General features: G+C 47.3%; 1 protein-coding gene across 11 annotated transcripts in view; it reads left to right on the top strand.

Moving 5' to 3' along the window:
* MBNL3 (muscleblind like splicing regulator 3) overlaps positions 1–23,090 on the top strand; it is a 120,897-nt gene that overhangs the window by 25,552 nt on the left and 72,255 nt on the right. For 8 of the 11 annotated variants that reach the window (XR_012788395.1, XM_075573168.1, XM_075573167.1 and 5 more), the window contains exon 2: positions 19,425–20,402. The exons of 1 other annotated variant lie outside the window; for it this stretch is intronic. Coding sequence is in view for 9 of the 10 variants with exons in the window: in XM_075573168.1 (XP_075429283.1) it covers positions 20,229–20,402 (174 nt within the window). In the remaining variant the exon portion in view is untranslated. Of the gene's footprint in view, positions 1–19,247; positions 19,327–19,424; positions 20,403–23,090 lie in introns of those variants that run through there. 2 more of the 11 variants (XM_075573163.1, XM_075573165.1) reach the window with 2 other exon arrangements.

Here is a 23,090-nt window from a genome sequence, read left to right as displayed (position 1 = left end):
CTCTGCTCCTGCAGTGAGCTGCAGACCGGGGAATCGCCGGAACGCGCAGCCAAAAGCGCGGGCGCGCATTACAGCGCCGTGACCGGGGCCTTAGGCAGGTCTGTAGCCCTGTCTTTCCCCCATTATCACTTGGCTTCCACTGCAGCAAGGGATTCTGGGTGATGACATGCAAATGAGCACACAGTGTCACTGTCTACTACTTATCCATTTTCACATGTACCCCCTATAAGCGTTTGCCTGCCGTATTACACAGCTTTTCACCACAGCCTGGGTTAAAGAAGTGCAGAGCCAGTAAACCTGCTCAGACATCTGTTTCAACCTTTTTGGGTCTCCTCGGTGCAAAGTTGGTTGCTGGCTTCGCAACGTGAAGCTGGTGCATGTGTATAACCAGACATTAAAAAAAAGTTGACAAACCCTCCACCGTACAGTGTACAGCAAATAGAAATATCACATGTGAGCACATTCGCATGTCTCCGATCGGTCTGCAACCCTACCTTTCCCCATTATCTCCTGGCATACAATGCTTCTACTGCAGCCTGGGATTCTGGGTAATGACATGCAAATGAGTGGGGTTTGTGATAATTGTTTACATAGGAAGCAGGGAGTTCACCGGAGCTGAACCATGTTTATTTCAGCTCAGTGACTCCCCCCTGCTTTACAAAATACTTAACCAGGGAAAGTGCTGCCGGTACAGTCACGTCCGGGGAAAGAAAATGGAGTCTTTCAATCTCCCACGTCATGCGGGCCAATAGGAAGGCACAATGTAATCTGTTGCAGCTTCCCATTGGCCCATGTGACGTGGAGCTTTTAAACCCTCCATGAGGTACCCACGGCACTTTCTCCGGGAGTCATCCTGGGACGCAGGGGGTCCTCAGAGCTGAAATTTAAAACTGTTCAGTTGTGGGGACCCCCTGCTTCCTATCTAAATGTGTTTAAAAAAATAATGGTTCAGTGAAAATGTATTTAATTATTCCTATTCACATAATTACACATTATTTTACACGTTTTTTTTTTTTTGTTTTAATTAGGATCAGGTACATGATAATGAAATGATCCGGTAGGGTTCTGTTTCGGACAGGTATTCCAGTGGAATAATATTTGTGGGGACAGTAGAAAGATAAACAGAACCCTATATTATGCACTATGTTACCAGTGCACAGTACAGACATACCCCGCATTAACGTACACAATGGGACCGGAGCATGTATGTAAAGTGAAAATGTACTTAAAGTGAAGCACTACCTTTTTCCCACTTATCGATGCATGTACTGTACTGCAATCATCATATACGTGCATAACTGATGTAAATAACGCATTTGTAACAGGCTCTATAGTCTCCCCGCTTGCGCACAGCTTCGGTACAGGTAGGCAGCCAGTATTGCTTTTCAGGACGTTCTGACAGGCGCATGCGTGAGCTGCCATTTGCCTATTGAGCGATATGTACTTACTCGCGAGTGTACTTAAAGTGAGTGTCCTTAAACCGGGGTATGCCTGTATAGGGTTCTGTTCTCCGTGTTTATAGTTCGATTTCCCCTAGTTGCACCTCTCCTCTCTCTATAGAGACATTCCCTGGAGAAGGGCATTCTGTTACTTTGCAGAAATGATTTAGCACGTCTTTCCTCGCTTACATCAGAGTGCCTGTGAGGAGTGCAGTTGGTACTGTATTTGTTTCTGTGCGGTGCTGTTCAGAGTAAGACTTGCAATCTTGAATTAGAAAAACCCCTTTACAATAACACAATATAGGTTAAAAAAAAATAATAATAATAAGTTCGGTCATCTCGTTTCTTGGCAAATCGCACATGTTGGTGAGATGTTTTTAATCAAGGCTAAAATCAAACTAACGGATGTATTTTTTTTATATATATATATATATATATATATCTCATTATTGCACAATTCTGCCTAGATATTAGATATTAACCTCTTGCAGGGAAAATCTCCTTCTGTGAATGAATGGGAAATAACAGGAGTGACAGCCTGCAGAGGCAAGGGATTTGTGGTCTGATATGTTGGGAAACCAAAGCCATATACAGACAGCTTCCCAAAGCCAGCAATAAATCATAGTCATAGAATGCTAAAAGGGAGTGGGAATACCAGCAGAGCCAGAATATCTATCTATCTCTCTATTCTATCTATACTTTACCAGTTGTTTGCAACCTTTTTTTGGTTAAAGAACCCTATAATTTATACAGTATTGTGAAATTCTGAGGTACCCCGACCCTCTCTAATAGCGTGTCTGAGATCACATCCTGCTCTGATTCTACTACCTTACACAATTTTTAGTTTCATCAGCATAGATGGAGACTTTGCTCTCTAAGCCAACCTCATTAATAAACAAATTAAAAAGCAGGGGTCCCCGTACCGATCCTTGAGGTACTCCACTCACGACTTAAGCTCAACTTGAAAAAGTTCCATTTACGACTACTCTGTCCTTACTTCGACCAATTTTCAATCTAGGTCCAAATTGCTTTATTTTGTACACTAACCTCATGTAGGAACCTTATAAAAAGTCTTTGCAAAATCTAAGTAGACCACATCAACTGCATCACCCTGGTCTATATTCCTACTTGCCTCCTCAAAGAAACTAATAAGGTTAGTTTGGCATGACATACTGTATCCTTCATAAATCCAACTATTACTAATTTTGTTTTCCATTAGATATTTCACATATTATCCTGTACTAAACGTTCAAGTAGCTTCCCCACTATTGATGTCAGGCTTACAGGTCTGTAATTTCCCGGTTGTGATCTAGTTGCCTTTTTAAATAAAGGCACCACATCTGCTTTACACCAATCTTGTGGTTCTGAGCTTGGAAATGGAGTCCTTGAATATTAAATGTAATGGTTTGGCTATTCCCGGACTTGGCTCCTTAAGAACTCTTGGATGTATGCCACCGGGGCCAGGTGCCTTATTTACTTTAATTTTATCAAGCCGCCTATGAACTTCTTCCTCACTTAACCAATTGTTCGTTGATATAAAGGTTGTGGCTCCCGCCTGCGGAACTATTCTTGCCCTGGTAAACACAGAGGCAAAGTATTTGTTTAATACCTCTGCTTTTTCTTTAGCTCCAATAATTTGCCTGCCCATCTCACGCTGAAAGGGTCCTATATTTTCTTTTCTCATTTTTTTTTGTTAACGTAATTAAAAAAACTTTTTAAGGTTGATCTTACTTTCTATTGCAAACCTTTTTTATCCTTTTCAATTTTTGATTGCCCTTTTGCAATTTTTGTTCCTTTAATTCTGATACGATGCCTCCGTCCCTTCTGACTTTAAGAATCTAAAGCCTGCCTCTCTTCCATTTCCTCCCCTACCTGTTTATTTGGCCACATTGGTTTAGACTTGTTTCTTGTATATTATTACCTAAGGGCATACACTGATAAGTGTGCTTTTCTAACAATGTTTTAAAGATTTCCCATTTGTCTTCCACATTTTTCCCTGCAAAAAAAATCATCCCAATTTATTCCTTGTAGATTCTTCAATTTATTAAAATCTGCCTTTCTAAAATGTATAGTCTTTGTTGAACCCAAGCAAAATGGTTTTTGATCATTTATTTCAAATGAGACCATGGTATGATCATGGCTTCCCAAATGTTCTCATACTGTAATATTGGGTTGATATTACCAAATTCATGACCAGGGAGACTGCGAGGGACCCTCCCACCCCCCACCCCCCTCACCGATACCCACATATAACAGACAAGTAACGACAGACTCGGTTTGGAGGTATAAAAGGCTGCGGCTTTGTTTATTATACCATAATAGAGTAAGCGCTTGTCCCCTACCAGAGTGCTCGCTTATGTGTTAAGGGGCAGGGGGTCAGCCAGGCCTTGCCCTGCTGCCCCCGTACCCGGCAAAGCCCCAAAGAGCCGTCCGTTGTCGCGAGTGTGTTCCCGGGAGTCAAGTTCGCTTGACTGCGCCCATTCGCCCCTACCCCTGGGCGACGCCCGTCTGGCAAGGACAAGCACTTACCCCCCAAACTTCCGCCACTCACGGCTCTATTTAACCCGCCTTAAATTAGCCCCGTGCTGCCAAATCCAGTATTGCCCCTCTTCTGGTTCCTCAATTTAGGTCATGTAATTGTCTTTAAGCACCCCCAAAACCTGTTTCCTTTCATTGTAATGCTAATCTCATTGCCCCAGTCTGTCTAGATAATTAAAATCATCCATTATGCAAATGTGACCAAGATTTAATGCCTTCTCCATTTGCAAAAGTATTTTGTCTCAATCTCACAGATAATTGGTGATTTTATAGCATATCCCTACAAACATTTTCTTTGTACTTGTACCTCCCACTGCTAATTTCTATCCACGAGGTTTCTACATTTGTATAATTCCCTTCATAAACATCTTCCCTTATAATAGGCTTTAGATCCAGTTTAACATATAAGCATACTCCACCTCCTCTTCTATTTGCTCGATCCTTCCGAAAAAGGGAATAACCCTCTAAATTAACTGCCCAGTCATGAGTTTCATCCCACCATGTTTCAGTAATGCCTATATCATACTGCTCCTTTGTAGCTATTAATTCAAGCTCCCCCATTTTATATCTGTCTAACTTCTTGCAAGCATGTTTTCAATTTTTTTCTTCTTGTCTATGCTTTTGTTAACTTATCTGCTCCTGCCTTATCTGCTCCAATAGAAATAAAGTATATATTTTTTGCCCTGGATAAGCAAAACTAGGTGTTTAAGTCTTGGACACCTTCAGATGAGTGGGTGTTTCAATGACCATTGTACGAGACTAATTGAGTACCATGTCTGAAGTAATGATTTAGCACGGCATCTCCCCAAATATAATGGTCTTTCAATATAGAAAAGGTGCCTGTGTTGATTCTGGAGTGAGTTAGGAAGGCAGCCAGTAGGGATGACAACAGGCCTGGTAATGTTTTAGGGGTTTTATTCTGTTAATCTGTAGACCGGTGGTGGGCAACTCCAGTCCTCAAGAGCCACCAACAGGCCAGGTTTTCAGGAAATCCCTGCTTCGGCACAGGTGGCTGAAGCAGGAATATCCTGCAAACCAGACCTGTTGGTGCCCTTGAGGACTGGAGTTGCCCACCACTGTGTTGGCATCACCGATGGAGATTTTGGAAGAGGCGTGTGCAGAGGTACAACCAGGGAGACAGATTTGGGGAAATTAAACCATGGCTTTTATTCAGCCCGTCCCTTTTAAACAATACAGTTTAAGGAAACCCAAAAATGAATAAACCTCCTAGCCCTGTGTGAGGGCTAACTCCCTTTCCCAGTCTCTCTCTCTGCAGGGCTGGGGGGATGGGTATCTTTCCATCCTATGACCCCAAAGTCCAAAGAGGTACCTGTAAGCAGGGGTCCCTTTATGTCAGTCTCGGGGTCTAGGTTGGTGTCCATTTGAGGGGCCACCCTCTGGCGGGTTCCAGGGTCCGGAATAGCGGTCCGGTCCCTGAAATAGCGGCCCGGTCCCTGATGTCTTTCTGGCAACACAGTCCTCTGCTCGATCCCCTGCAGTTCATGCAGGAGGCTTTTCTACCTGTCTGATGAGCCAGGTGGAGACCGGTTAATTGTCTCTAGCTGCAATTAGCCAGCTCCCTGCTGGATTCCACAGACAAATACAGGTTTTCTATTGAAGCCTTTTTAGACTGGGGTTAAAGCCCTATCTATAAATGTAATCATGGCTAAAATGTTAAACATAGATATCACCAAAAATATATGGCTTCCTATTCCATTCATGCTTAATGAGAATACAAAAGGTGTGATAACCAGGGGTTGTGTTTCGTTTTTTGCTGCCATCAGAGCCAGCGATGCATTGCAAATCACAGTGTTATTTGTCCATGTGGCATTGATGTGGTTAATAGCTAAATGTAACCAGTATCTTTGCATAGTATATAGTCTGCTTCTTCTCCTCCTGTATCCCAGTGGTGGGCAACTCCAGTCCTCAAGGGCCACCAACAGGTCAGGTTTTAGGATATCCCTACTTTAGCCCAGGTGGCTCAGTTGAAGACCGCCTGTGAGCCACCTGTACTGAAGCAGGGATATCCTGAAAACCTGACCTTTTGCCCACCCCTGCTGTATCCTCTGCTTGCGAGCAAAAAAAAAAGTGATTATTGTAAACTCTTCAGGTCAGGGGCCGCCTAAAAATGTCTTCTGTACAGCGCTGAGTACATTGCAGTGGTACTTAGTAAAAAAATATTTATTTTTGCTTTTATGTGGTCCTGGTACCTGACTTACTTCCCGGGAGAGGTGCCGCCGGTTACTTCCCTGTGTCTCTAAATCACTCGCGTGACGCGAGCCAATAGAAAGCTGTAACAGATGATGTCGCGGATCCCTATTTGCCCGCATCACACAGATTAAAACTATTTTGTTTTCCATGAAGGGGATGGTACCAGCGTTACCTTGAGCTGGAATTATCTTAGGAATGAGGGACAGGGGGGGGGGGCAGAGCTGGAAAAACTGGCGTTCCAGCTGTGGGGGATCCCCTTCCCATGCATGTAAGAATAGAGGAGAAACTGCACATTTAACTCCTCTGGTGCCAGAGGGTATATTGTGCCGTCAGCAAGAATGACAGAAAATGCAAGAAACCTAAAATGTGATATGTGCACCACAGTGAAGGGTTAAGTTGGATAAATCATGGGAGATCTCAGATTTTCTGTTTTTTCTCCCCCTAACTTTGCTGCTGATGCCACAATGTTCCATCTGTTATCGCTTCTAATCTAACGTTACAATTCTCAAGTTACAGCACTCTGCTCACAGTTCTTACTGCATTCGCTTTTAGTGGTGTTTGTATTGTTCTGTCTCTCTGCCAGCACATCCGTTACCCTTGTACCAGACCTCCGACAAGTCTGCAGCCCGGCCTGTCCCTATTATCTCTTGGCTTCCACTGCAGCCAGGGATTCTGGGAAATGATGTGCAAATGAGCACACAGTGTCACCTTTTTGCTTCTTATCCATTTTAACATGGACACCATGTGACAAAGCCCATTGGGCCAGACATATGCCTGCTGTATTACACAGCTTTTCAGCTACAGTAAGCGCAACAGAGCTACAAAAATTTGAAGCCATTGAAATTTGACTTTGGGAGAGAGTCGCCACATGTGACTGTCCCTACACCAATCACAGAGCGCCTACTGCACTCTACCCGCCCCCTTCGTGACGTCACTGGCCTTGTTGCCAGCGACGTCGCTCCAAACCTAAGTGCAACTTTTGCCAGTGGCGGCGGCTGATGTCATCGCGGCCTTAGTCAGCGGTACGCAAGCTTTTTGTTATTTATTTTTTGGTGTGCCCCCCTACCTGCTCTCGTCCTTTGATGCGCCTCCCTCCCTCGCGCGATGTCAAATGACGCCACGTCACGTGACCCACAGCGTCATTTGACGTCACTTTACCATGGTAACGGAGATGTCACATGACCTCGCGGCATTATTTCACGGCGCGTTGCCATGGTCACGCGTCCTGCTGGGGGAGGGGGAGCTGGGAAAAGTGTCCCAGGCCCGGCCAGCTGGTGCTGGAATTTGGGCTCCACCTTCTGCGTCCAGCGGCCGGGCCTCTGGTTGCCGCTGCCAGGGCCCCAGCTCTCCCCAGCTGCTGCCTCGTCCCATGCCGGGTCTCCCTCTCACCCTTTCTTACCCTCTCTCTCACACTCTCTCTCACACTCTCTCTCACACTCTCTCTCACACTCTCTCTCACACTCTCTCTCACACTCTCTCTCACACTCTCTCTCACACTCTCTCTCACACTCTCTCTCACACTCTCTCTCACACTCTCCCTCACACTCTCCCTCACACTCTCCCTCACACTCTCCCTCACTCTCTCCCTCACTCTCTCCCTCACTCTCTCTCACACTCTCTCTCACACTCTCCCTCACTCTCCCTCCCTCGGAGGGGGGGAGAGAAATACAGCTGTGAAAGGGTAGGGTTTGCAAGGCAGCCGACATGTGGTGGGGCGGGGAAGCACGGACATGGGGGGGAGGAGGGCCCGGGCAAAGCTCTAGTCTTGGGCTCCAGGTAATCTATCTGTGGCGCTGGGTGTATGCAATATGCTGTATGCGGCGCTGGGTATATGCAATATGCAGTATGCGGCGCTGGGTATATATGCAGTATGCGGCACTGGGTATATATGCAGTATGCGGCGCTGGGTATATATGCAGTATGCGGCGCTGGGTATATATGCAGTATGCGGCACTGGGTATATATGCAGTATGCGGCGCTGGGTATATATGCAGTATGCGGCGCTGGGTATATATGCAGTATGCGGCACTGGGTATATATGCAGTATGCGGCGCTGGGTATATATGCAGTATGCGGCGCTGGGTATATATGCAGTATGCGGCCCATGATATATGCAGTATGCGGCGCTGGGTGTATGCTGTCTGCGGCGCTGGGTATATGCAGTATGCAGTATGCGGCGCTGGGTATATGCAGTATGCTGTCTGCGGCGCTGGGTATATGCAGTATGCTGTCTGCGGCGCTGGGTATATGCAGTATGCAGTATGCTGTATGCGGCGCTGGGTATATGCAGTATGCTGTCTGCGGCGCTGGGTGTATATGCAGTATGCTGTATGCGGCACTGGGTATATGCAGTATGCTGTCTGTGGCGCTGGGTGTATATGCAGTATGCTGTCTGCGACGCTGGGTGTATATGCAGTATGCTGTATGCGGCGCTGGGTATGTGCAGTATGCTGTCTGCGACGCTGGGTGTATATGCAGTATGCTGTATGCGGCACTGGGTATATGCAGTATGCTGTCTGTGGCGCTGGGTGTATATGCAGTATGCTGTATGCGGCACTGGGTATATGCAGTATGCTGTATGCGGCACTGGGTATATGCAGTATGCTGTCTGCGACGCTGGGTGTATATGCAGTATGCTGTATGCGGCGCTGGGTATGTGCAGTATGCTGTCTGCGGCGCTGGGTGTATATGCAGTATGCTGTATGCGGCACTGGGTATATGCAGTATGCTGTCTGTGGCGCTGGGTGTATATGCAGTATGCTGTCTGCGGCGCTGGGTATATGCAGTATGCAGCGCTGGCAATATGCGGTCTGCGGCGCTGGGTATATGCAGTATGCTTTCTGCGGCGCTGGGTGAATGCAGTATGCTGTCTGCGGCGCTGGGTATATGCAGTATGCTGTCTGCGGCGCTGGGTATATGCAGTATGCTGTCTGCGGCGCTGGGTATATGCAGTATGCTGTCTGCGGCGCTGGGTATATGCAGTTTGACAGTTGCAGCGATCAGCGCTGACTTATAAGGTTCTTCGACGTTTCGCAGTGTTGGCCATATTTAGAAACTCTATAACCACCGGGCTATTGCTCAGCAAAGCAACAACAATTTAACATTGACACTGAGTGCCTGGATAAGGGGCTGACAGGGCACAATTGTTCTGAAAGATCCTTTGAGTATCAAAATTGGCCGGGTTTTTTTGCATTGGGTTCAGATATCTGAAGGAGGCTTTCTCAGTTATCACATCATGGAGTTATTGCACAATTGTCCAAGTTAATAAAATGATTTGATTAACCCCATTCATTTCAGCTCCGTGGGCCCCCTGCTTCCAGAGATGCTTACCTGTGTAGGTTGTGCCAGTGGCCGGCTTGGCTACCAGGGTTCACGTAATGGCCGCTTCTCACAACCCCCGCGCCCTGCGGTCCAGTAGGAAGCGGTGACGTCATACGGTGGCAGCTTCCTATTGGCTCACGTGACGTGGGAGCTTTAAGCATTGCCAGGATGCCAGCACCCCCTTTTTTTGGAGAAAAGTATCTCTGCCAACACGATGTCACTGGAGCTGAAAATAACGGGGTTCAATCCGAAGAACAATGGAAAAACGTCTCGCACTGCTCCTTTAAGTGAGCACATTCACACGTGTCAGACAGGTCTTCAACCCCGCCATGTGAATGTACTCACAAGTAGGATTTTTATTTGCTGTACACTGGCCCAGGGGTGCTCAAGCCCCCCCTCCCCTCCACCCTCCCTCCCCCAAACAGGTCAGGTCTTTAGGATATCCCAGCTTCAGCACAGGTGGCTCAATCATTGACTCAGTCAAAAACTGGGCCTCTGAGCCACCTGTGCTGGAACAGGGACCGATTTTGAGCCACCTGTGCTGAAGCAGTGACTGGTTGAACCACCTGTTCTGCAGCAGGGATATCCTGAAAACCCGACCTGTTGGGGGTCTTGAGGACTGGAGTTGGTCACCCCTGCACTATCCTACTATAAAGGGGTTTTGTCCCTTTTTTTTATTTCTTGCTCCCCATAACTTATTTTGTTTCGATTTTAAAGTAGAATTTAACTGCTTTTCAGAGTGAATAAGTAGATCAAGCCTTTTCCTTTTTGATTTTACTGTCTCCTTTTTGAGATCATAGTTTAGTGCCTTATTCTATACATACGCTGGGGCTGTTTTCAGCGGAAATTTCCCATTGGAGTAAATGTGGCTTTTTCAACACGAACGGCCACTTTGGCATATATAGAAGCACCCCCCTCCCCCCCCCTCTCATGTCTTGCAGTCATGCATGTGAATGAGACTTGCAGTACTTTGGATGTGACAAACACAAGTTACCATTCAAGCACATTGCTAATAGTAACTCTGTCTTATCTGTCGACGTGTGTCCTTTCTGTCCTATTTGTGCGCATGTTGCTTAATGCACACACTGGCAATCTCATGGATGCAGACATTTTTCAGGAGTCGCTCCACCCACTTCCAGCGTGTGGCGACTTGCTCCAGAAGCTTAGCGCGTTTTCACGCGTGCGGATGGATGCATCTCAGGGTTTTCCACTCGGGTAGGTGGGGCTCGCTTGAGAGATTAAATTCTGGATTTCCCATACATTCAGACGGGATGTAGGATTAGAATAGAACAATCCCCCCTCATTGCTATGAGACTGCCCAGCAATGTTGTATAAGGCGTTCCTTATGGGTTCTTTTGGAAAGTCTGTGCCGTGTTATGTTGTGAAGAATTGCTCAAAAAAAACCGCAGACACTAAAAACAGATGCTCGGCTGCACCTGAAATGGGAACCACCTGCTCCAGATTACCAGTGGTTGCTTTTGTAACGCTTTCTCTAAGGCCGCGTCCATACAGGGGCAGACCGCGCGTCCGCACGCTGAGCGATCAGACTGCCTAAAGACAGTGATCGCGTCTCTACTGCGTGCGGGCGCACAGAAGCGGAAGGGGGCGCGAGATGCGCGTGAGATCAGTCAAAACTGATTTCTCGGGCGGTCACGTGAGCGGTTCGCCCAATGAGGGCGAACCAGCTCTGTGACGTCACTGGCCCGCCCATAGACACCCCCCCGGACGGCGCGCGTACTAAGGCAATGGAAAGCTCCCACTTTCCCTCAGCCTCCGCGCGCCTCCGCACGGCTGTACCCTCTATAGACACAGCCTAAATCAGGGGTGGCAACCAGTCCTTAAAGGCCAACAAGTCAGGTTTTAAGGATATCTCTGCTTCAGCACAGGTGGCTCAATCGTTGATTCCTCCTGCTCTAAAGAGTTCATTGCTCCATTATTAAAATCTATTGGGATGTTGAAGACTGGAAAGCGCTTAACACTGTAACTGCATTTATGAGGAAAATTCAAGTATCGCATCCATTTCCTTCCTTGCAGCAGAACAAATCCCACTATATAACAATGCTAATTATTGCTGTAGAAATGAGAAGCATTTCCAAAGTTAAACGAACAATCCTGGCTAATTAACCATGTTGTTGTGGTTTTTTTTTTCCGCTCCGGGAACTCGCCGCGTTCCAGAAACACGTAACGTTTTCCTGGTGTTCCTTCCTGTATACACAGAGTCCAGTGTGATGTTTCGGCTTTCTATTGGCCGGCCGTGCCCGTGAGATTGGGCAGCCGTTGTAATTTCCCTTTTAAAGGGAAGAAAACCCTGGCAACTAAACGAGAGAGTATCCCGAGAGCTAGAAGTAGGGCATTTCCGCTCCCAAAGGACACTCCTCCAGTCCGGGTTTTAGCCCCTTCGATATGGGGCGAAACGGCTTCCCAGTGCGGAGGAAGAGTTAATTTCCATACAAATGAATGGGATGAAAATGTTCTCCAGCGTGGTTAAGTGGCTTTCACTGCATGTTCAACAAGGGTGCAAATCTCTCCAGAACATTGCGGGCTCTAGTGTTCTTGTATACTCACACACTATACACTGCTGCACATTCATTTTCAGGGAGTAACACCAAACTGAAACTACTGCTGCAATAAAAGAGCTCGGGGTGACCGTGGTGGAACTGTTGTGGTAGACCAGGGGTGGCCAACTCCAGAGCTATCAACAGGGCAGGTTTTCAGGGTAGCCCTGCTTCAGCACAGGTGGCCCAGTCTTCGACTGAGCCAACTGTGCTGAAGCAGGCATCCTTTCAACCTGACCTGTTGGTAGCTCTGGCCACCCCGGTGGTTGAGGGAAGCTGGCTGTTCAGTAATACTGTGATGAGATAAGTTACTGAGGCAATTTGTAAAGCTTGTCTCTGCCTAGAGGAAGCAAAGCCAGTCTGAGGAGTTTGACCTGGGATCCGAGAGCAACAGCCACGGGACTACGGGAGTTAGTGCGGTCAATCAAATACAGGTGGGGTTACCTGTGTAGGTTGGACTATTTTTTTACACCCAAACCCGTAAAACTACAAGGCCGTCCACTTTTTTTATTTTATTTTTGTATTTTTATTACAGGGAGTTTCTATAATTTTGCACTCAGTCTCACTGAATTATAGCATCAGCGATCTGCATATTAAAGCAACAGTCTGCACTGATCACCGGGGTTTTTTGTGCATGATGTTGGGGTTTTTTTTTTTAAATCTGTTTTTATTTTTTTCCGATCCGATGGAACATTTACCAGATAATGAAATATGAAGTGTTTGTGAAGTTAAAATGGAGCTCTCCCCAAGGCCCAGTGCAGTCTGTGTACCATAGTAACATCAGAAGCTAAAAATTCGGAACGTCATATAAACAAAGAGCAGGACACGCTCAGGGGGGCAACTTACTTATGTGAAACCAAGGTCGCCACCTCCCAGGGTTTGACTCGGAGACTACGGGGTTTTTGGCTAGATCTCTTCGGGCTATGGGTTGAGATATGAAATCTCCGGGTTAGTGCCGGACTGGGCGGGATGTTTTGGCGCGGGAAGGGGGCTCGGTTCTTACCTTCTCTGGCGGCGGCATCATCCGGCGGTATCTCCACCTGCATGGTCCCAACAAGATGGCTCTGCACCGTCAAATGGCGTTGCGTTGCCATGACGACGGGACGTCGCGGAGCCATCTTGACTGGACCATGCAGAGGGAGATGCCGCCGGATGATACCGCCGCCAGTGAAGGTAAGTGAGATATATTTATATTGACTTCTTGACTGAAAGACACTACGGGTTGTTGTTCATGAGCGAGTGGCAACCCTGTGTGAAACTTGTATACTGTGGGATTCTGGGTAGGATTGGTGCTTTAAAGTGTCTCATTTACCATCACTCTTTAGTCCAGACGACCCAACTTTGACTCGTTTGGATCTTTTGGATGTTAAACAGTTACCTATAAATAGTACAAGTAACACTCCCCCCACTCCAGATTTACCAAGGAAAAAGCCTAACTGCCAGCAAAAAATGATGATTGTCCTTTGAGCCCGGTGCTGATCTGTACACCAAGAGAAGCACTTAGGCAGCAGTGACTGCCTTTTTGTATTTATTTATTTTTGTCCTGCAATACAGTATATCGCCAGACTTGTCACTCTCCTATCTGAGGGTCACAGGCAGTGATATATCACACGACCTTCACTCGTGCAGGAAGTTGACCTTCAGAGACCAAAATCATTGAGATTTTGAAGGTTCTGGGGAAGAAAAAAAAATTTTTTTTAAAGGGGCAGAGCCAGGTGTCCGGTATTGAATCGCACAGCCCGGTGTGTGGTTATTCTGTCCGGTAAAAAATGAGAGAATACCGGACGTGTGTGTGTGTCTGTGTGGGGACGACACAGACATGTGTCCGGTATTACCTCTCTGTACATGTATGTGTGCGGGGGCCAGAGTCCCGCCTCCCCTTATCTTTATTGGGTCTCTAATAAGGACAGTAACACTTCCCCAATCACACGCCCCTAAGAAATGTAACTGTGATTTATATGGGATTGTACCTTCAATGGAAAAATACTGATGTTATGAGTGAGGCTCTGTTTGTGGCCCATTCTGTATACTACAGTGTGGATGGGTTTGGGCTGAAAACCCCCACCCAAGCATATCTGCTTCAGTGTATGTAGACTTATCCCTTTATAAAATCACTGATGCTAAGAATTAGTGAAATGAGTAGGGCCCGTAATATAGTGGGCGCGCTTGCTGCACCGTGTGCGCGGCAGTTATAGTTGGCTGGGGTTAGCCAGCCATTGTATGCTAGGGCCGCGCGCGGCAGTGAGCGTGGAGCCCGGGCGATAGCAGGGAAGACTCAAAAAGTAAGTATTTGCGCCGCTGTAGTGTGTGTGTGTGTGTGTGTGTGTGTGTGTGTGTGCGCACGCACGCACACACACGGACCACCACACACACACACGGACCACCACACACACACACACACGGACCACCACACACACACACACACACACACACACACACACACACGGACCAACACACACACACACACACACACACACGGACCACCACACACACACACACACACACGGACCACCACACACACACACACGGACCACCACACACACACACACACACGGACCACCACACACACGGACCACCACACACACGGACCACCACACACACGGACCACCACACACACGGACCACCACACACACACACGGACCACCACACACACACACACACACGGACCACCACACACACACACACACACACACGGACCACCACACACACACACACACACACACGGACCACCACACACACACACACACACACACACACACACGGACCACCACACACACACACACACACACACACGGACCACCACACACACACACGGACCACCACACACACACACACACACGGACCACCACACACACACACACACACACACGGACCACCACACACACGGACCACCACACACACACACACACACACACACACACACACACGGACCACCACACACACACACGGACCACCACACACACACACGGACCACCACACACACACACACACACGGACCACCACACACACACACACACACGGACCAACACACACACACACACACGGACCAACACACACACACACACACACACACACACACACGGACCACCACACACACACACACGGACCACCACACACACACACACACGGACCACCACACACACACACACACGGACCACCACACACACGGACCACCACACACACACACACACGGACCACCACACACACACACACACACACACGGACCACCACACACACGGACCACCACACACACACACACACACGGACCACCACACACACACACACACACACGGACCACCACACACACACACACACACACACGGACCACCACACACACACACACACACACACACACACACACACACACACGGACCACCACACACACACACACACACACACACACACACACGGACCACCACACACACACACACACACACACACACACACACGGACCACCACACACACACACACACACACACGGACCACCACACACACACACACACACACACGGACCACCACACACACATGGACCACCACACACACACGGACCACCACACGGACCACCACACACACACGGACCACCACACACACACACACACGGACCACCACACACACACACACGGACCACCACACACACACACACACACACGGACCACCACACACACACACACACACACACACACGGACCACCACACACACACACACACACACACACACACACACACACACACACACGGACCACCACACACACACACACACACACACACACACACACACGGACCACCACACACACACACACACACACACGGACCACCACACACACACACACACACACACACGGACCACCACACACACACACACACGGACCACCACACACACACACACACACACACGGACCACCACACACACACACACACACACACGGACCACCACACACACACACACACACACACACGGACCACCACACACACACGGACCACCACACACACACGGACCACCACACACACACGGACCACCACACACACACGGACCACCACACACACACGGACCACCACACACACACGGACCACCACACACACACACACACGGACCACCACACACACACACACACGGACCACCACACACACACACACACGGACCACCACACACACACACGGACCACCACACACACACACACACACACACACACACACACACACGGACCACCACACACACACACACACGGACCACCACACACACACACACGGACCAACACACACACACACGGACCACCACACACACACACACACACGGACCACCATACACACAAAAAGTGTGCGTCACGTGCATGCGCGTTCTCACATATTATAGAACAAGCTTTACTCTGAGGGAGAGTTCAAACGTCTGCTGGTGAGTTGTATAATCCCCCAGCACTCATGAGACACAACCTTTTTTTTCTTGTTTATTTGTAAAGCGCCACCCTAGTCTGCAGCCCTGTACAATGGGGATATAGAGTCTTGTATATTACATAACAAGAATGACATACAAACAGTACCGAAGTTAACGAGGACCCTGCTCATGGGAGCTTACAATCTAGAGCAGGGGAGGCCAACTCCAGTCCTCAAGAGCCACCAACATGTCAGGGTTTCAGGATATCCCTGCTTCAGCACAGGTGGCTGAATCCATCCCTGCTTCAGTCTTTGACTGAGCCACCTGTGCTGAAGCAGGGATATCCTGAAAAACCTGACCTTTTGGTAACTCTTGAGGAGGACTGGAGTTGGCTAAACCATGCACCCTTTAAGCAAATACATTTTGAGGGATCAATAACCTAATACAACCCCCTGTGATTTGGAGACCATAAGCCATTTTCTTGCATGGATTCCCGTTTTTTTGCTACTTTTAGGCTCCGAAAAGGTTAAAAAGAAACCCCGCGTCCCCGTGACACATCCCGCCGGCCTGTGCCAAGAGTTGGTGATTTTTTTTTTCCTCTGCGCGGAATTGTGTAACCTTGCATGAAAACGTGATCCTTAAGCAACAGCCGGTGTATGTGACCCCGCTTTGCTGCCAGTTGGGGCACAGGGGTGGTAGTTAATATGTGACTACAATTCTGGCAACTTCTGCTTTTTATTTTGGAAGACATGCACCGAAATCTTGCTCTGAAATGATGTTTCCGACGAATGGAATGCGTGAGCGGGGAGCTAGTGCAACGTCACATCCCTTCCCCCCCCCCCAACAAAATATAATTCCTTTTATGACCAAAAAACCCCAAAAAAACACCTTTTTTTTTAATTTCCCTGTTCTACACAGTTTTTTGATTTGAGGAAATGTTAACCCTTTGGCTGCCAGAAAGGCCGCCTTGCACAATATGTTGCAGGGTCCTCAGACAGCGAAAGAGTTCGTGTCAGATTATAGCGGCATGTATTGTTAACGCTGGTTTTGTATGGTGTATTTGTGACGCTGTTTGAGACACCGATCTTAAAGGTACAATTTCCTTCTTTTTTTTTTTTAAAGATATATATATATATGTATATGTATATGTATATGTATATATATATATATAATAATTTTTCTCTTGCTGCCCCCCTCCCCCATATTTTCATATTTTGTTATCGGTACTGTTAAATATTATTTATACTGTTAAATATTATTATTATTTCTGTATTTCTGCATTGTATTGTTCCCCTCCCACCCTGAATAAAACTGAAAAACAAATAAAAATTGTTTTGGAAAAAATAAAATAAAAGATATACATTTTTCTCAGGTGGGGGAGCAGGTGGTTTTCAGAGCTGAACCGCGTTACTTTCCGTTTTGTAACCCCTTGCTTCCCGAGATACTTACTACTCCTGTAGCTCCTGCATGTTTTTAAAGGTCCTACGTGACATGGGCCAATAGGAAGCCACGAGGGATGATGATGATGTTGCAACTTCCTAATGGCCCGTGTGACGGAGGACCTTTAAAATGCCATATTGTGGGCCCAGCTGGGGCTGCTACCAGCATGACCTACCCCCGTGTATCTCAGGAAGCAGGGGGGATCACCGTGGCCGAAATTAACACGGTTCAGCTCCAGAGACCCCCTGCTTCCCACCTACAGTAATACAAGAATAAAAGCTAAAGCTTGGCACCCTTTTGTGGATTGGACAGAAGAGCCTTCTATAGACACCAAAACGGTCATTCGGGCTGTTTCGGCCAAAAATCTCCACTAACGTCTGTGGCAGGTGTGGCCAACTCCAGTCCTCAAGATCTACCAACAGGTCAGGTTTTCAGGATATACCTGCTTTAGCACAGGTGGCTCAGTCTTGGACTGACCAACTGATTGAGCCACCTGTGCTGAGGTAGGGATATCCTGAAAGGCTGACCTGTTACTGGCCCTTGAACTGGAGTTTACCATCCCTGGTCTATGGGGATTGTTTGCTCCTTACGGCTGCTTGGGCATCTGTAGAATTACCCGCTAAGTGCATTCACTTTCCAACGTTTGCGTCTAAGTGGAAATGTAGACAAAGCGGATACAGTTCCAGTCTCTGTTTTTTTTGTATGTCCCGCCCATAAAATGCTAAAGGTGCTGGTAATGCTGGCGTTATTCTGCAGTGCGTGGCATGCTCCCCCCCCCCCCCCCACTATCACAGTGGTTAAATCCTGGGCTACATTCACCCCACTACACCTAGTGCGGAATGGTAGTGCATGGCTGATCCCCCGCTGGTAGTATCAGGGTTAATACATGTACCCAGCATCACTTTGTGCTGTATCCCTGCCTAGTTCTCTCGGCCTGTGGCACAGAGCCACCTGCAGCACTGAAATCTGAAACACTCACACACAGTGCTTATTTACTGTCCGCGTTCCGCCCTCCCCTTCCCCCTCTTTTCAAGGCCGAGTGTTTATAGCAAAACAGAATCATATCGCGGCTACGTCCCAGCTTCAAAAAGCCAGGGCCGGCTCGGCAACAGCCCCCCCCCCCCAAACGCCCCCTCATCGCATGCGATAACGTGTATGGTAACAACCCAGGGCGAATGCACCAGAGGTACCGTGGCACACCGACGGCCTTCTCTCTCTGTGCCGTGGGCACCGAACCTGGCGTCTGCCAGAACAGATCAATATGACACGGCCTCCCCCATTGGGCAGCTGCCCAGACGTCTATTGCTACAGTCGCTGTAATTGGCTGTTTCCTTTCACCATGCGCAGCTTCATGTGGGAAAAGTCCTTTTTCTTTTTTTCCCCTCTTTCTTTCCTATATCTACAATGGCGGTCCTGCCCGTGCCGTGCTGTTGGCATCTAGGGCCTTTCCTGTTGTGAGCCAACGTGCTATTGCTTTCAATGCCACAGTGCGACAAATAGCATATGCTGCGTCTGATCATATATCTTGTTCCCTTTTCTCTTTCTCCTGTAGGTTGCTGAAAGTGCCTCTTCTAAAGCCACCGCTGCTTGGATTTCTCGCTAGTCGCCGCCTCTCGCTATTTTTGTGCTTTTTTTTTTTTTTAATGTTTAATTTTTTTTTTTTTTTTTGCCGAAGGGCAATTCCTATTTAAACATTCACTCTCCCGCCCCCCCCCCCCTCCCCCAGAGTATATAGCAAAGGAAAAAAAAACTTTTTTTTTTCTCCCTCGGTAATAATCACACATTTGTGCCCAATTTTAATATTTTATTCCATTATTTTTTTTAAGAAGTAATTTAAAAAAAAAAACCAGATCATTTGAACCGAGTTGCTGCCAAGTGCGTATGAAATTTTGCAAGAATAATTGGAACCATTAAGTGAACGGCACAGAATCTGTTTTAAAAACAAGAAAAAATTATATCCCTGCGATTTTTCGGAAGTGGCGCAAAAAACTACAATTTTACGTCCGAACGTCGACCTTTGCACTTATTAAGAGCTGGCCTCTAATTAGATTTATTTTTATTTCCGATTTTAGCAGATAAAACATCTATTTTACGATTGGATTTTTATGTTTTTCTTTCTCGTTTTCAACAAACGCAATTTGACTTGTATCGAAAACCGAAGTGCTAACCATTGTTTTTGTTTTTTGAACCAAAGCTACAAGTTGGCGATTTCCGTAAGTTAAACTTGAATTCACCTTTTCCTCCCCCCCCCCCCCTTTTTTTTTTTTTTTGGAGAGGAGAAAGATTGTAGTACACAACACACGCAAACAAAAAAAAAACCAGGCGCCCTCCCAGAAGTGTGAACCCTGCCTGTAACATGGCCGTAAACGTTTCCCTGGTCCGTGACACAAAATGGCTGACGCTGGAAGTGTGCCGGGAGTTTCAGAGAGGCACGTGCTCGCGGTCCGACGCAGAGTGCAAGTTTGCCCACCCGTCGCGGAGCTGCCACGTGGAAAACGGCCGTGTCATCGCCTGCTTTGACTCCTTGAAGGTAGGTGCAGCCGTCTCGGTCCTGGATTGGATCTGTGACGTTGGGCGTACCAATTGCTGTATTAACCCTTTTGGGTGCCAAGGGGGGGGTGGAAGGGGCGACACTCCGATCACTGATGATGCCTGCCATAAGTGCAGATCGCGTGGACCTGATCTACGCTAAGATGAGCGTTTTTTTGGCAGGGGGATGGGAGGGGGGGGGAACGTCACGTAGCAACTACGCCATGACGCGTAGCTGCATCTTACAGCACTGAAAGGGTTAATGGAGCAGTCCTAGGGCCACAGTGACCTAACGGCAGTGGCATGTCAGCGATTGATTCCCTTTTGTTAACCAAATCGCACAAGTATAAACATTTTTAACTCTGTTTTTAAACCTTTTTAATGCAGGGGGCGGCCAACTCCAGCCCTCAAGGGACACCAACAGGTCGAAGATTGAGCCACCTGTGCTGAAGCAGGGATATGGTGAAAACTTGACCTGTTGGTGGCCCTTGAGGAGGGAAGTTGCCCACCCCTGCTTAAATGTCTCAGTGGTGACCAAAGTGTTTTTACGATCTTTACCTAATCTCTGTTGTGACCAGACTGTTTGTAAAGTTGAGTAACACACAGAACCCCAATAAGCTCATATTGAACCCCCAAAATAACACATATATATATATATATATATATATATATATGTATTTATTTGATATATGCCGCCTTTGACCTTTTATTGAAAACTAATTACCTAAGCTGTGATCGATTCGTTCTCCCGTGATGAATCAGCAAAGATCCTGCTTCCTAGGGTTCACTAAATGGCTGCCTTTCCGTTTCAGTCAATCCTTCAGTGAGTGCAGCTCAGCCGCTACAATGTATTCTTTATATTAGTAAGGTAACATTATCTATTGTTGCAGTTTGCAACTCAAACTGCTGGGAACGTTGGCAACAAATTATTATAAACTGGAAAGTGTTACAATGATCTTGCACTGTTGGGAAAGTATGTTAAATCCTGCTACAGAAATCAAAGGATGCTCCATATATTAAAACCCATTAAATTAAGAGTTGGATTTAAAAAAAAATTATGTTGTAATAATACTCCAGCACCGATTTTTATTTAAAAAAAAAAAAAACACGTGTAGGATATTGCATGAACGACTCTTTTTAAATAAAGTAATTAAATTAAGTATATTCATGGCTGTTTATGCCTCTGCAGTATAAATCGGAGTATTTGGAGGTACGCTGTATTGGTAACAAATATATCCTGCATTTTGTTAATGTGAAGCAGCAGCTGTATTTGCAGCAGTGACCGCCCCTGTCTTGTACAGCGTGTGATCTGCGAGTGCAGAAAAGCCCAAGGACACCCAATTCCTGCGAGTTATTAGTGAGAATACCGTACATTTCTGTGCCTCATCACTGCCCTTACAAAAACACAGGCAATTTGATATAATTGGTTACAAACACATTTGGTGAGTACAGGTGTCGTATTAAAAGCCGGCTAATGTTTAATTTAAAAAAAAAATCGTAATAAGCAGGGACCTCTGTTTTATTGTTTTTAGCATGCAGTTTTATATTATGTGGATTGTTATTTGTTTCATAATTATCCATTTATTATTTATGCCACAAAGTTTCACCTCCTTTTTGCAATGTACTGCAGATTATGTTGGGGCCTATACACTGATATCTGTGTGTGTCTGTATGTATTACACTTATTATTATTATTTATTAATTATAATATTATTATTATTATTTATTAATATTTAATACATTACCCCCCCACCCCCCTGCTGCTGGATGTAGTGCAGAGTGAGATTTGTCTCTGTGTGTGTGTGTGTGTGTCTCCCCCTGCTGCTGGAACATGTATTTGCCCTCCCCCCACTGGCGGCACATCTCCCCGCACCGCTGTGGCATGTCCCCTCGCTGCCGGCACATCTCCCCGCCCGCCCCCTCTCCCTCCCCCCCACCCCCCTCATTGGTACATCTCCCCTCGCTGCCGGCATATTTCTCCCCCCCCCCCCCCTGTTGGTACATCTCCCCCCGCTGCCGGCACATCTCACCCCCCCCCCCCCCTCCCTTACTGGCACATCTCCCCCACACATCTCACATTACACACAAACAGCCCTGATCCAGGCAAGGCCACGCCCCCTCCCTTAGTAGCCACGCCCCCACTCCTGCTCTAACCTTAGCCGAGGTAAACTTAGAATGTCCATAATTTTGAGAGGTGAGTGACATTGGAACCTCAAAATAGTTGTGTTGACCTTGAAATCCAGCGCCGAATGTCCAGTCCAAGTTTCGTTGTGCTACATGGTGCCGTTTCTGAGATTTCGATGCTTCGGACATGCAAACAAATGGAAAACAATTTAGAATTATAGTATAGATTATTTTCATATATGTATTATCATTTGGATGTTCCGTGTACACAGAAATTGCCCAGCCATATTTTTAGTACCCGGCACAGGGCGCTGGTGCTGGGTACTTCCGTCCTCCAACTCCCTCCTCCCCCCCCCCCCCCTTCCTTCATTCGGGGCGGAGGGAGAGGAGGAGGAGGACGGCAGGCGGCAGAAGATGTCAGTCGGCGGTAGAGGGAGAATAAGACAGGATTGCGGCAGAGCAGGACAGCTGAGGAGGAGCTGCGCCCCAGCGGTCCGACCCAGAAGTCTTCACTGACTTCCGGTGTCTGCCGCTGCTATAGCGCAGCGTCCTGCTCTGCCGCCGT

This window comes from Ascaphus truei, chromosome 16, assembly GCF_040206685.1.
Source record: "Ascaphus truei isolate aAscTru1 chromosome 16, aAscTru1.hap1, whole genome shotgun sequence".
In the NCBI taxonomy this organism is placed as follows: Eukaryota; Metazoa; Chordata; class Amphibia; order Anura; family Ascaphidae; genus Ascaphus; species Ascaphus truei.
Note: the sequence above shows the minus strand (reverse complement) of the source record. Positions and strands in the feature narration are given on the sequence as shown.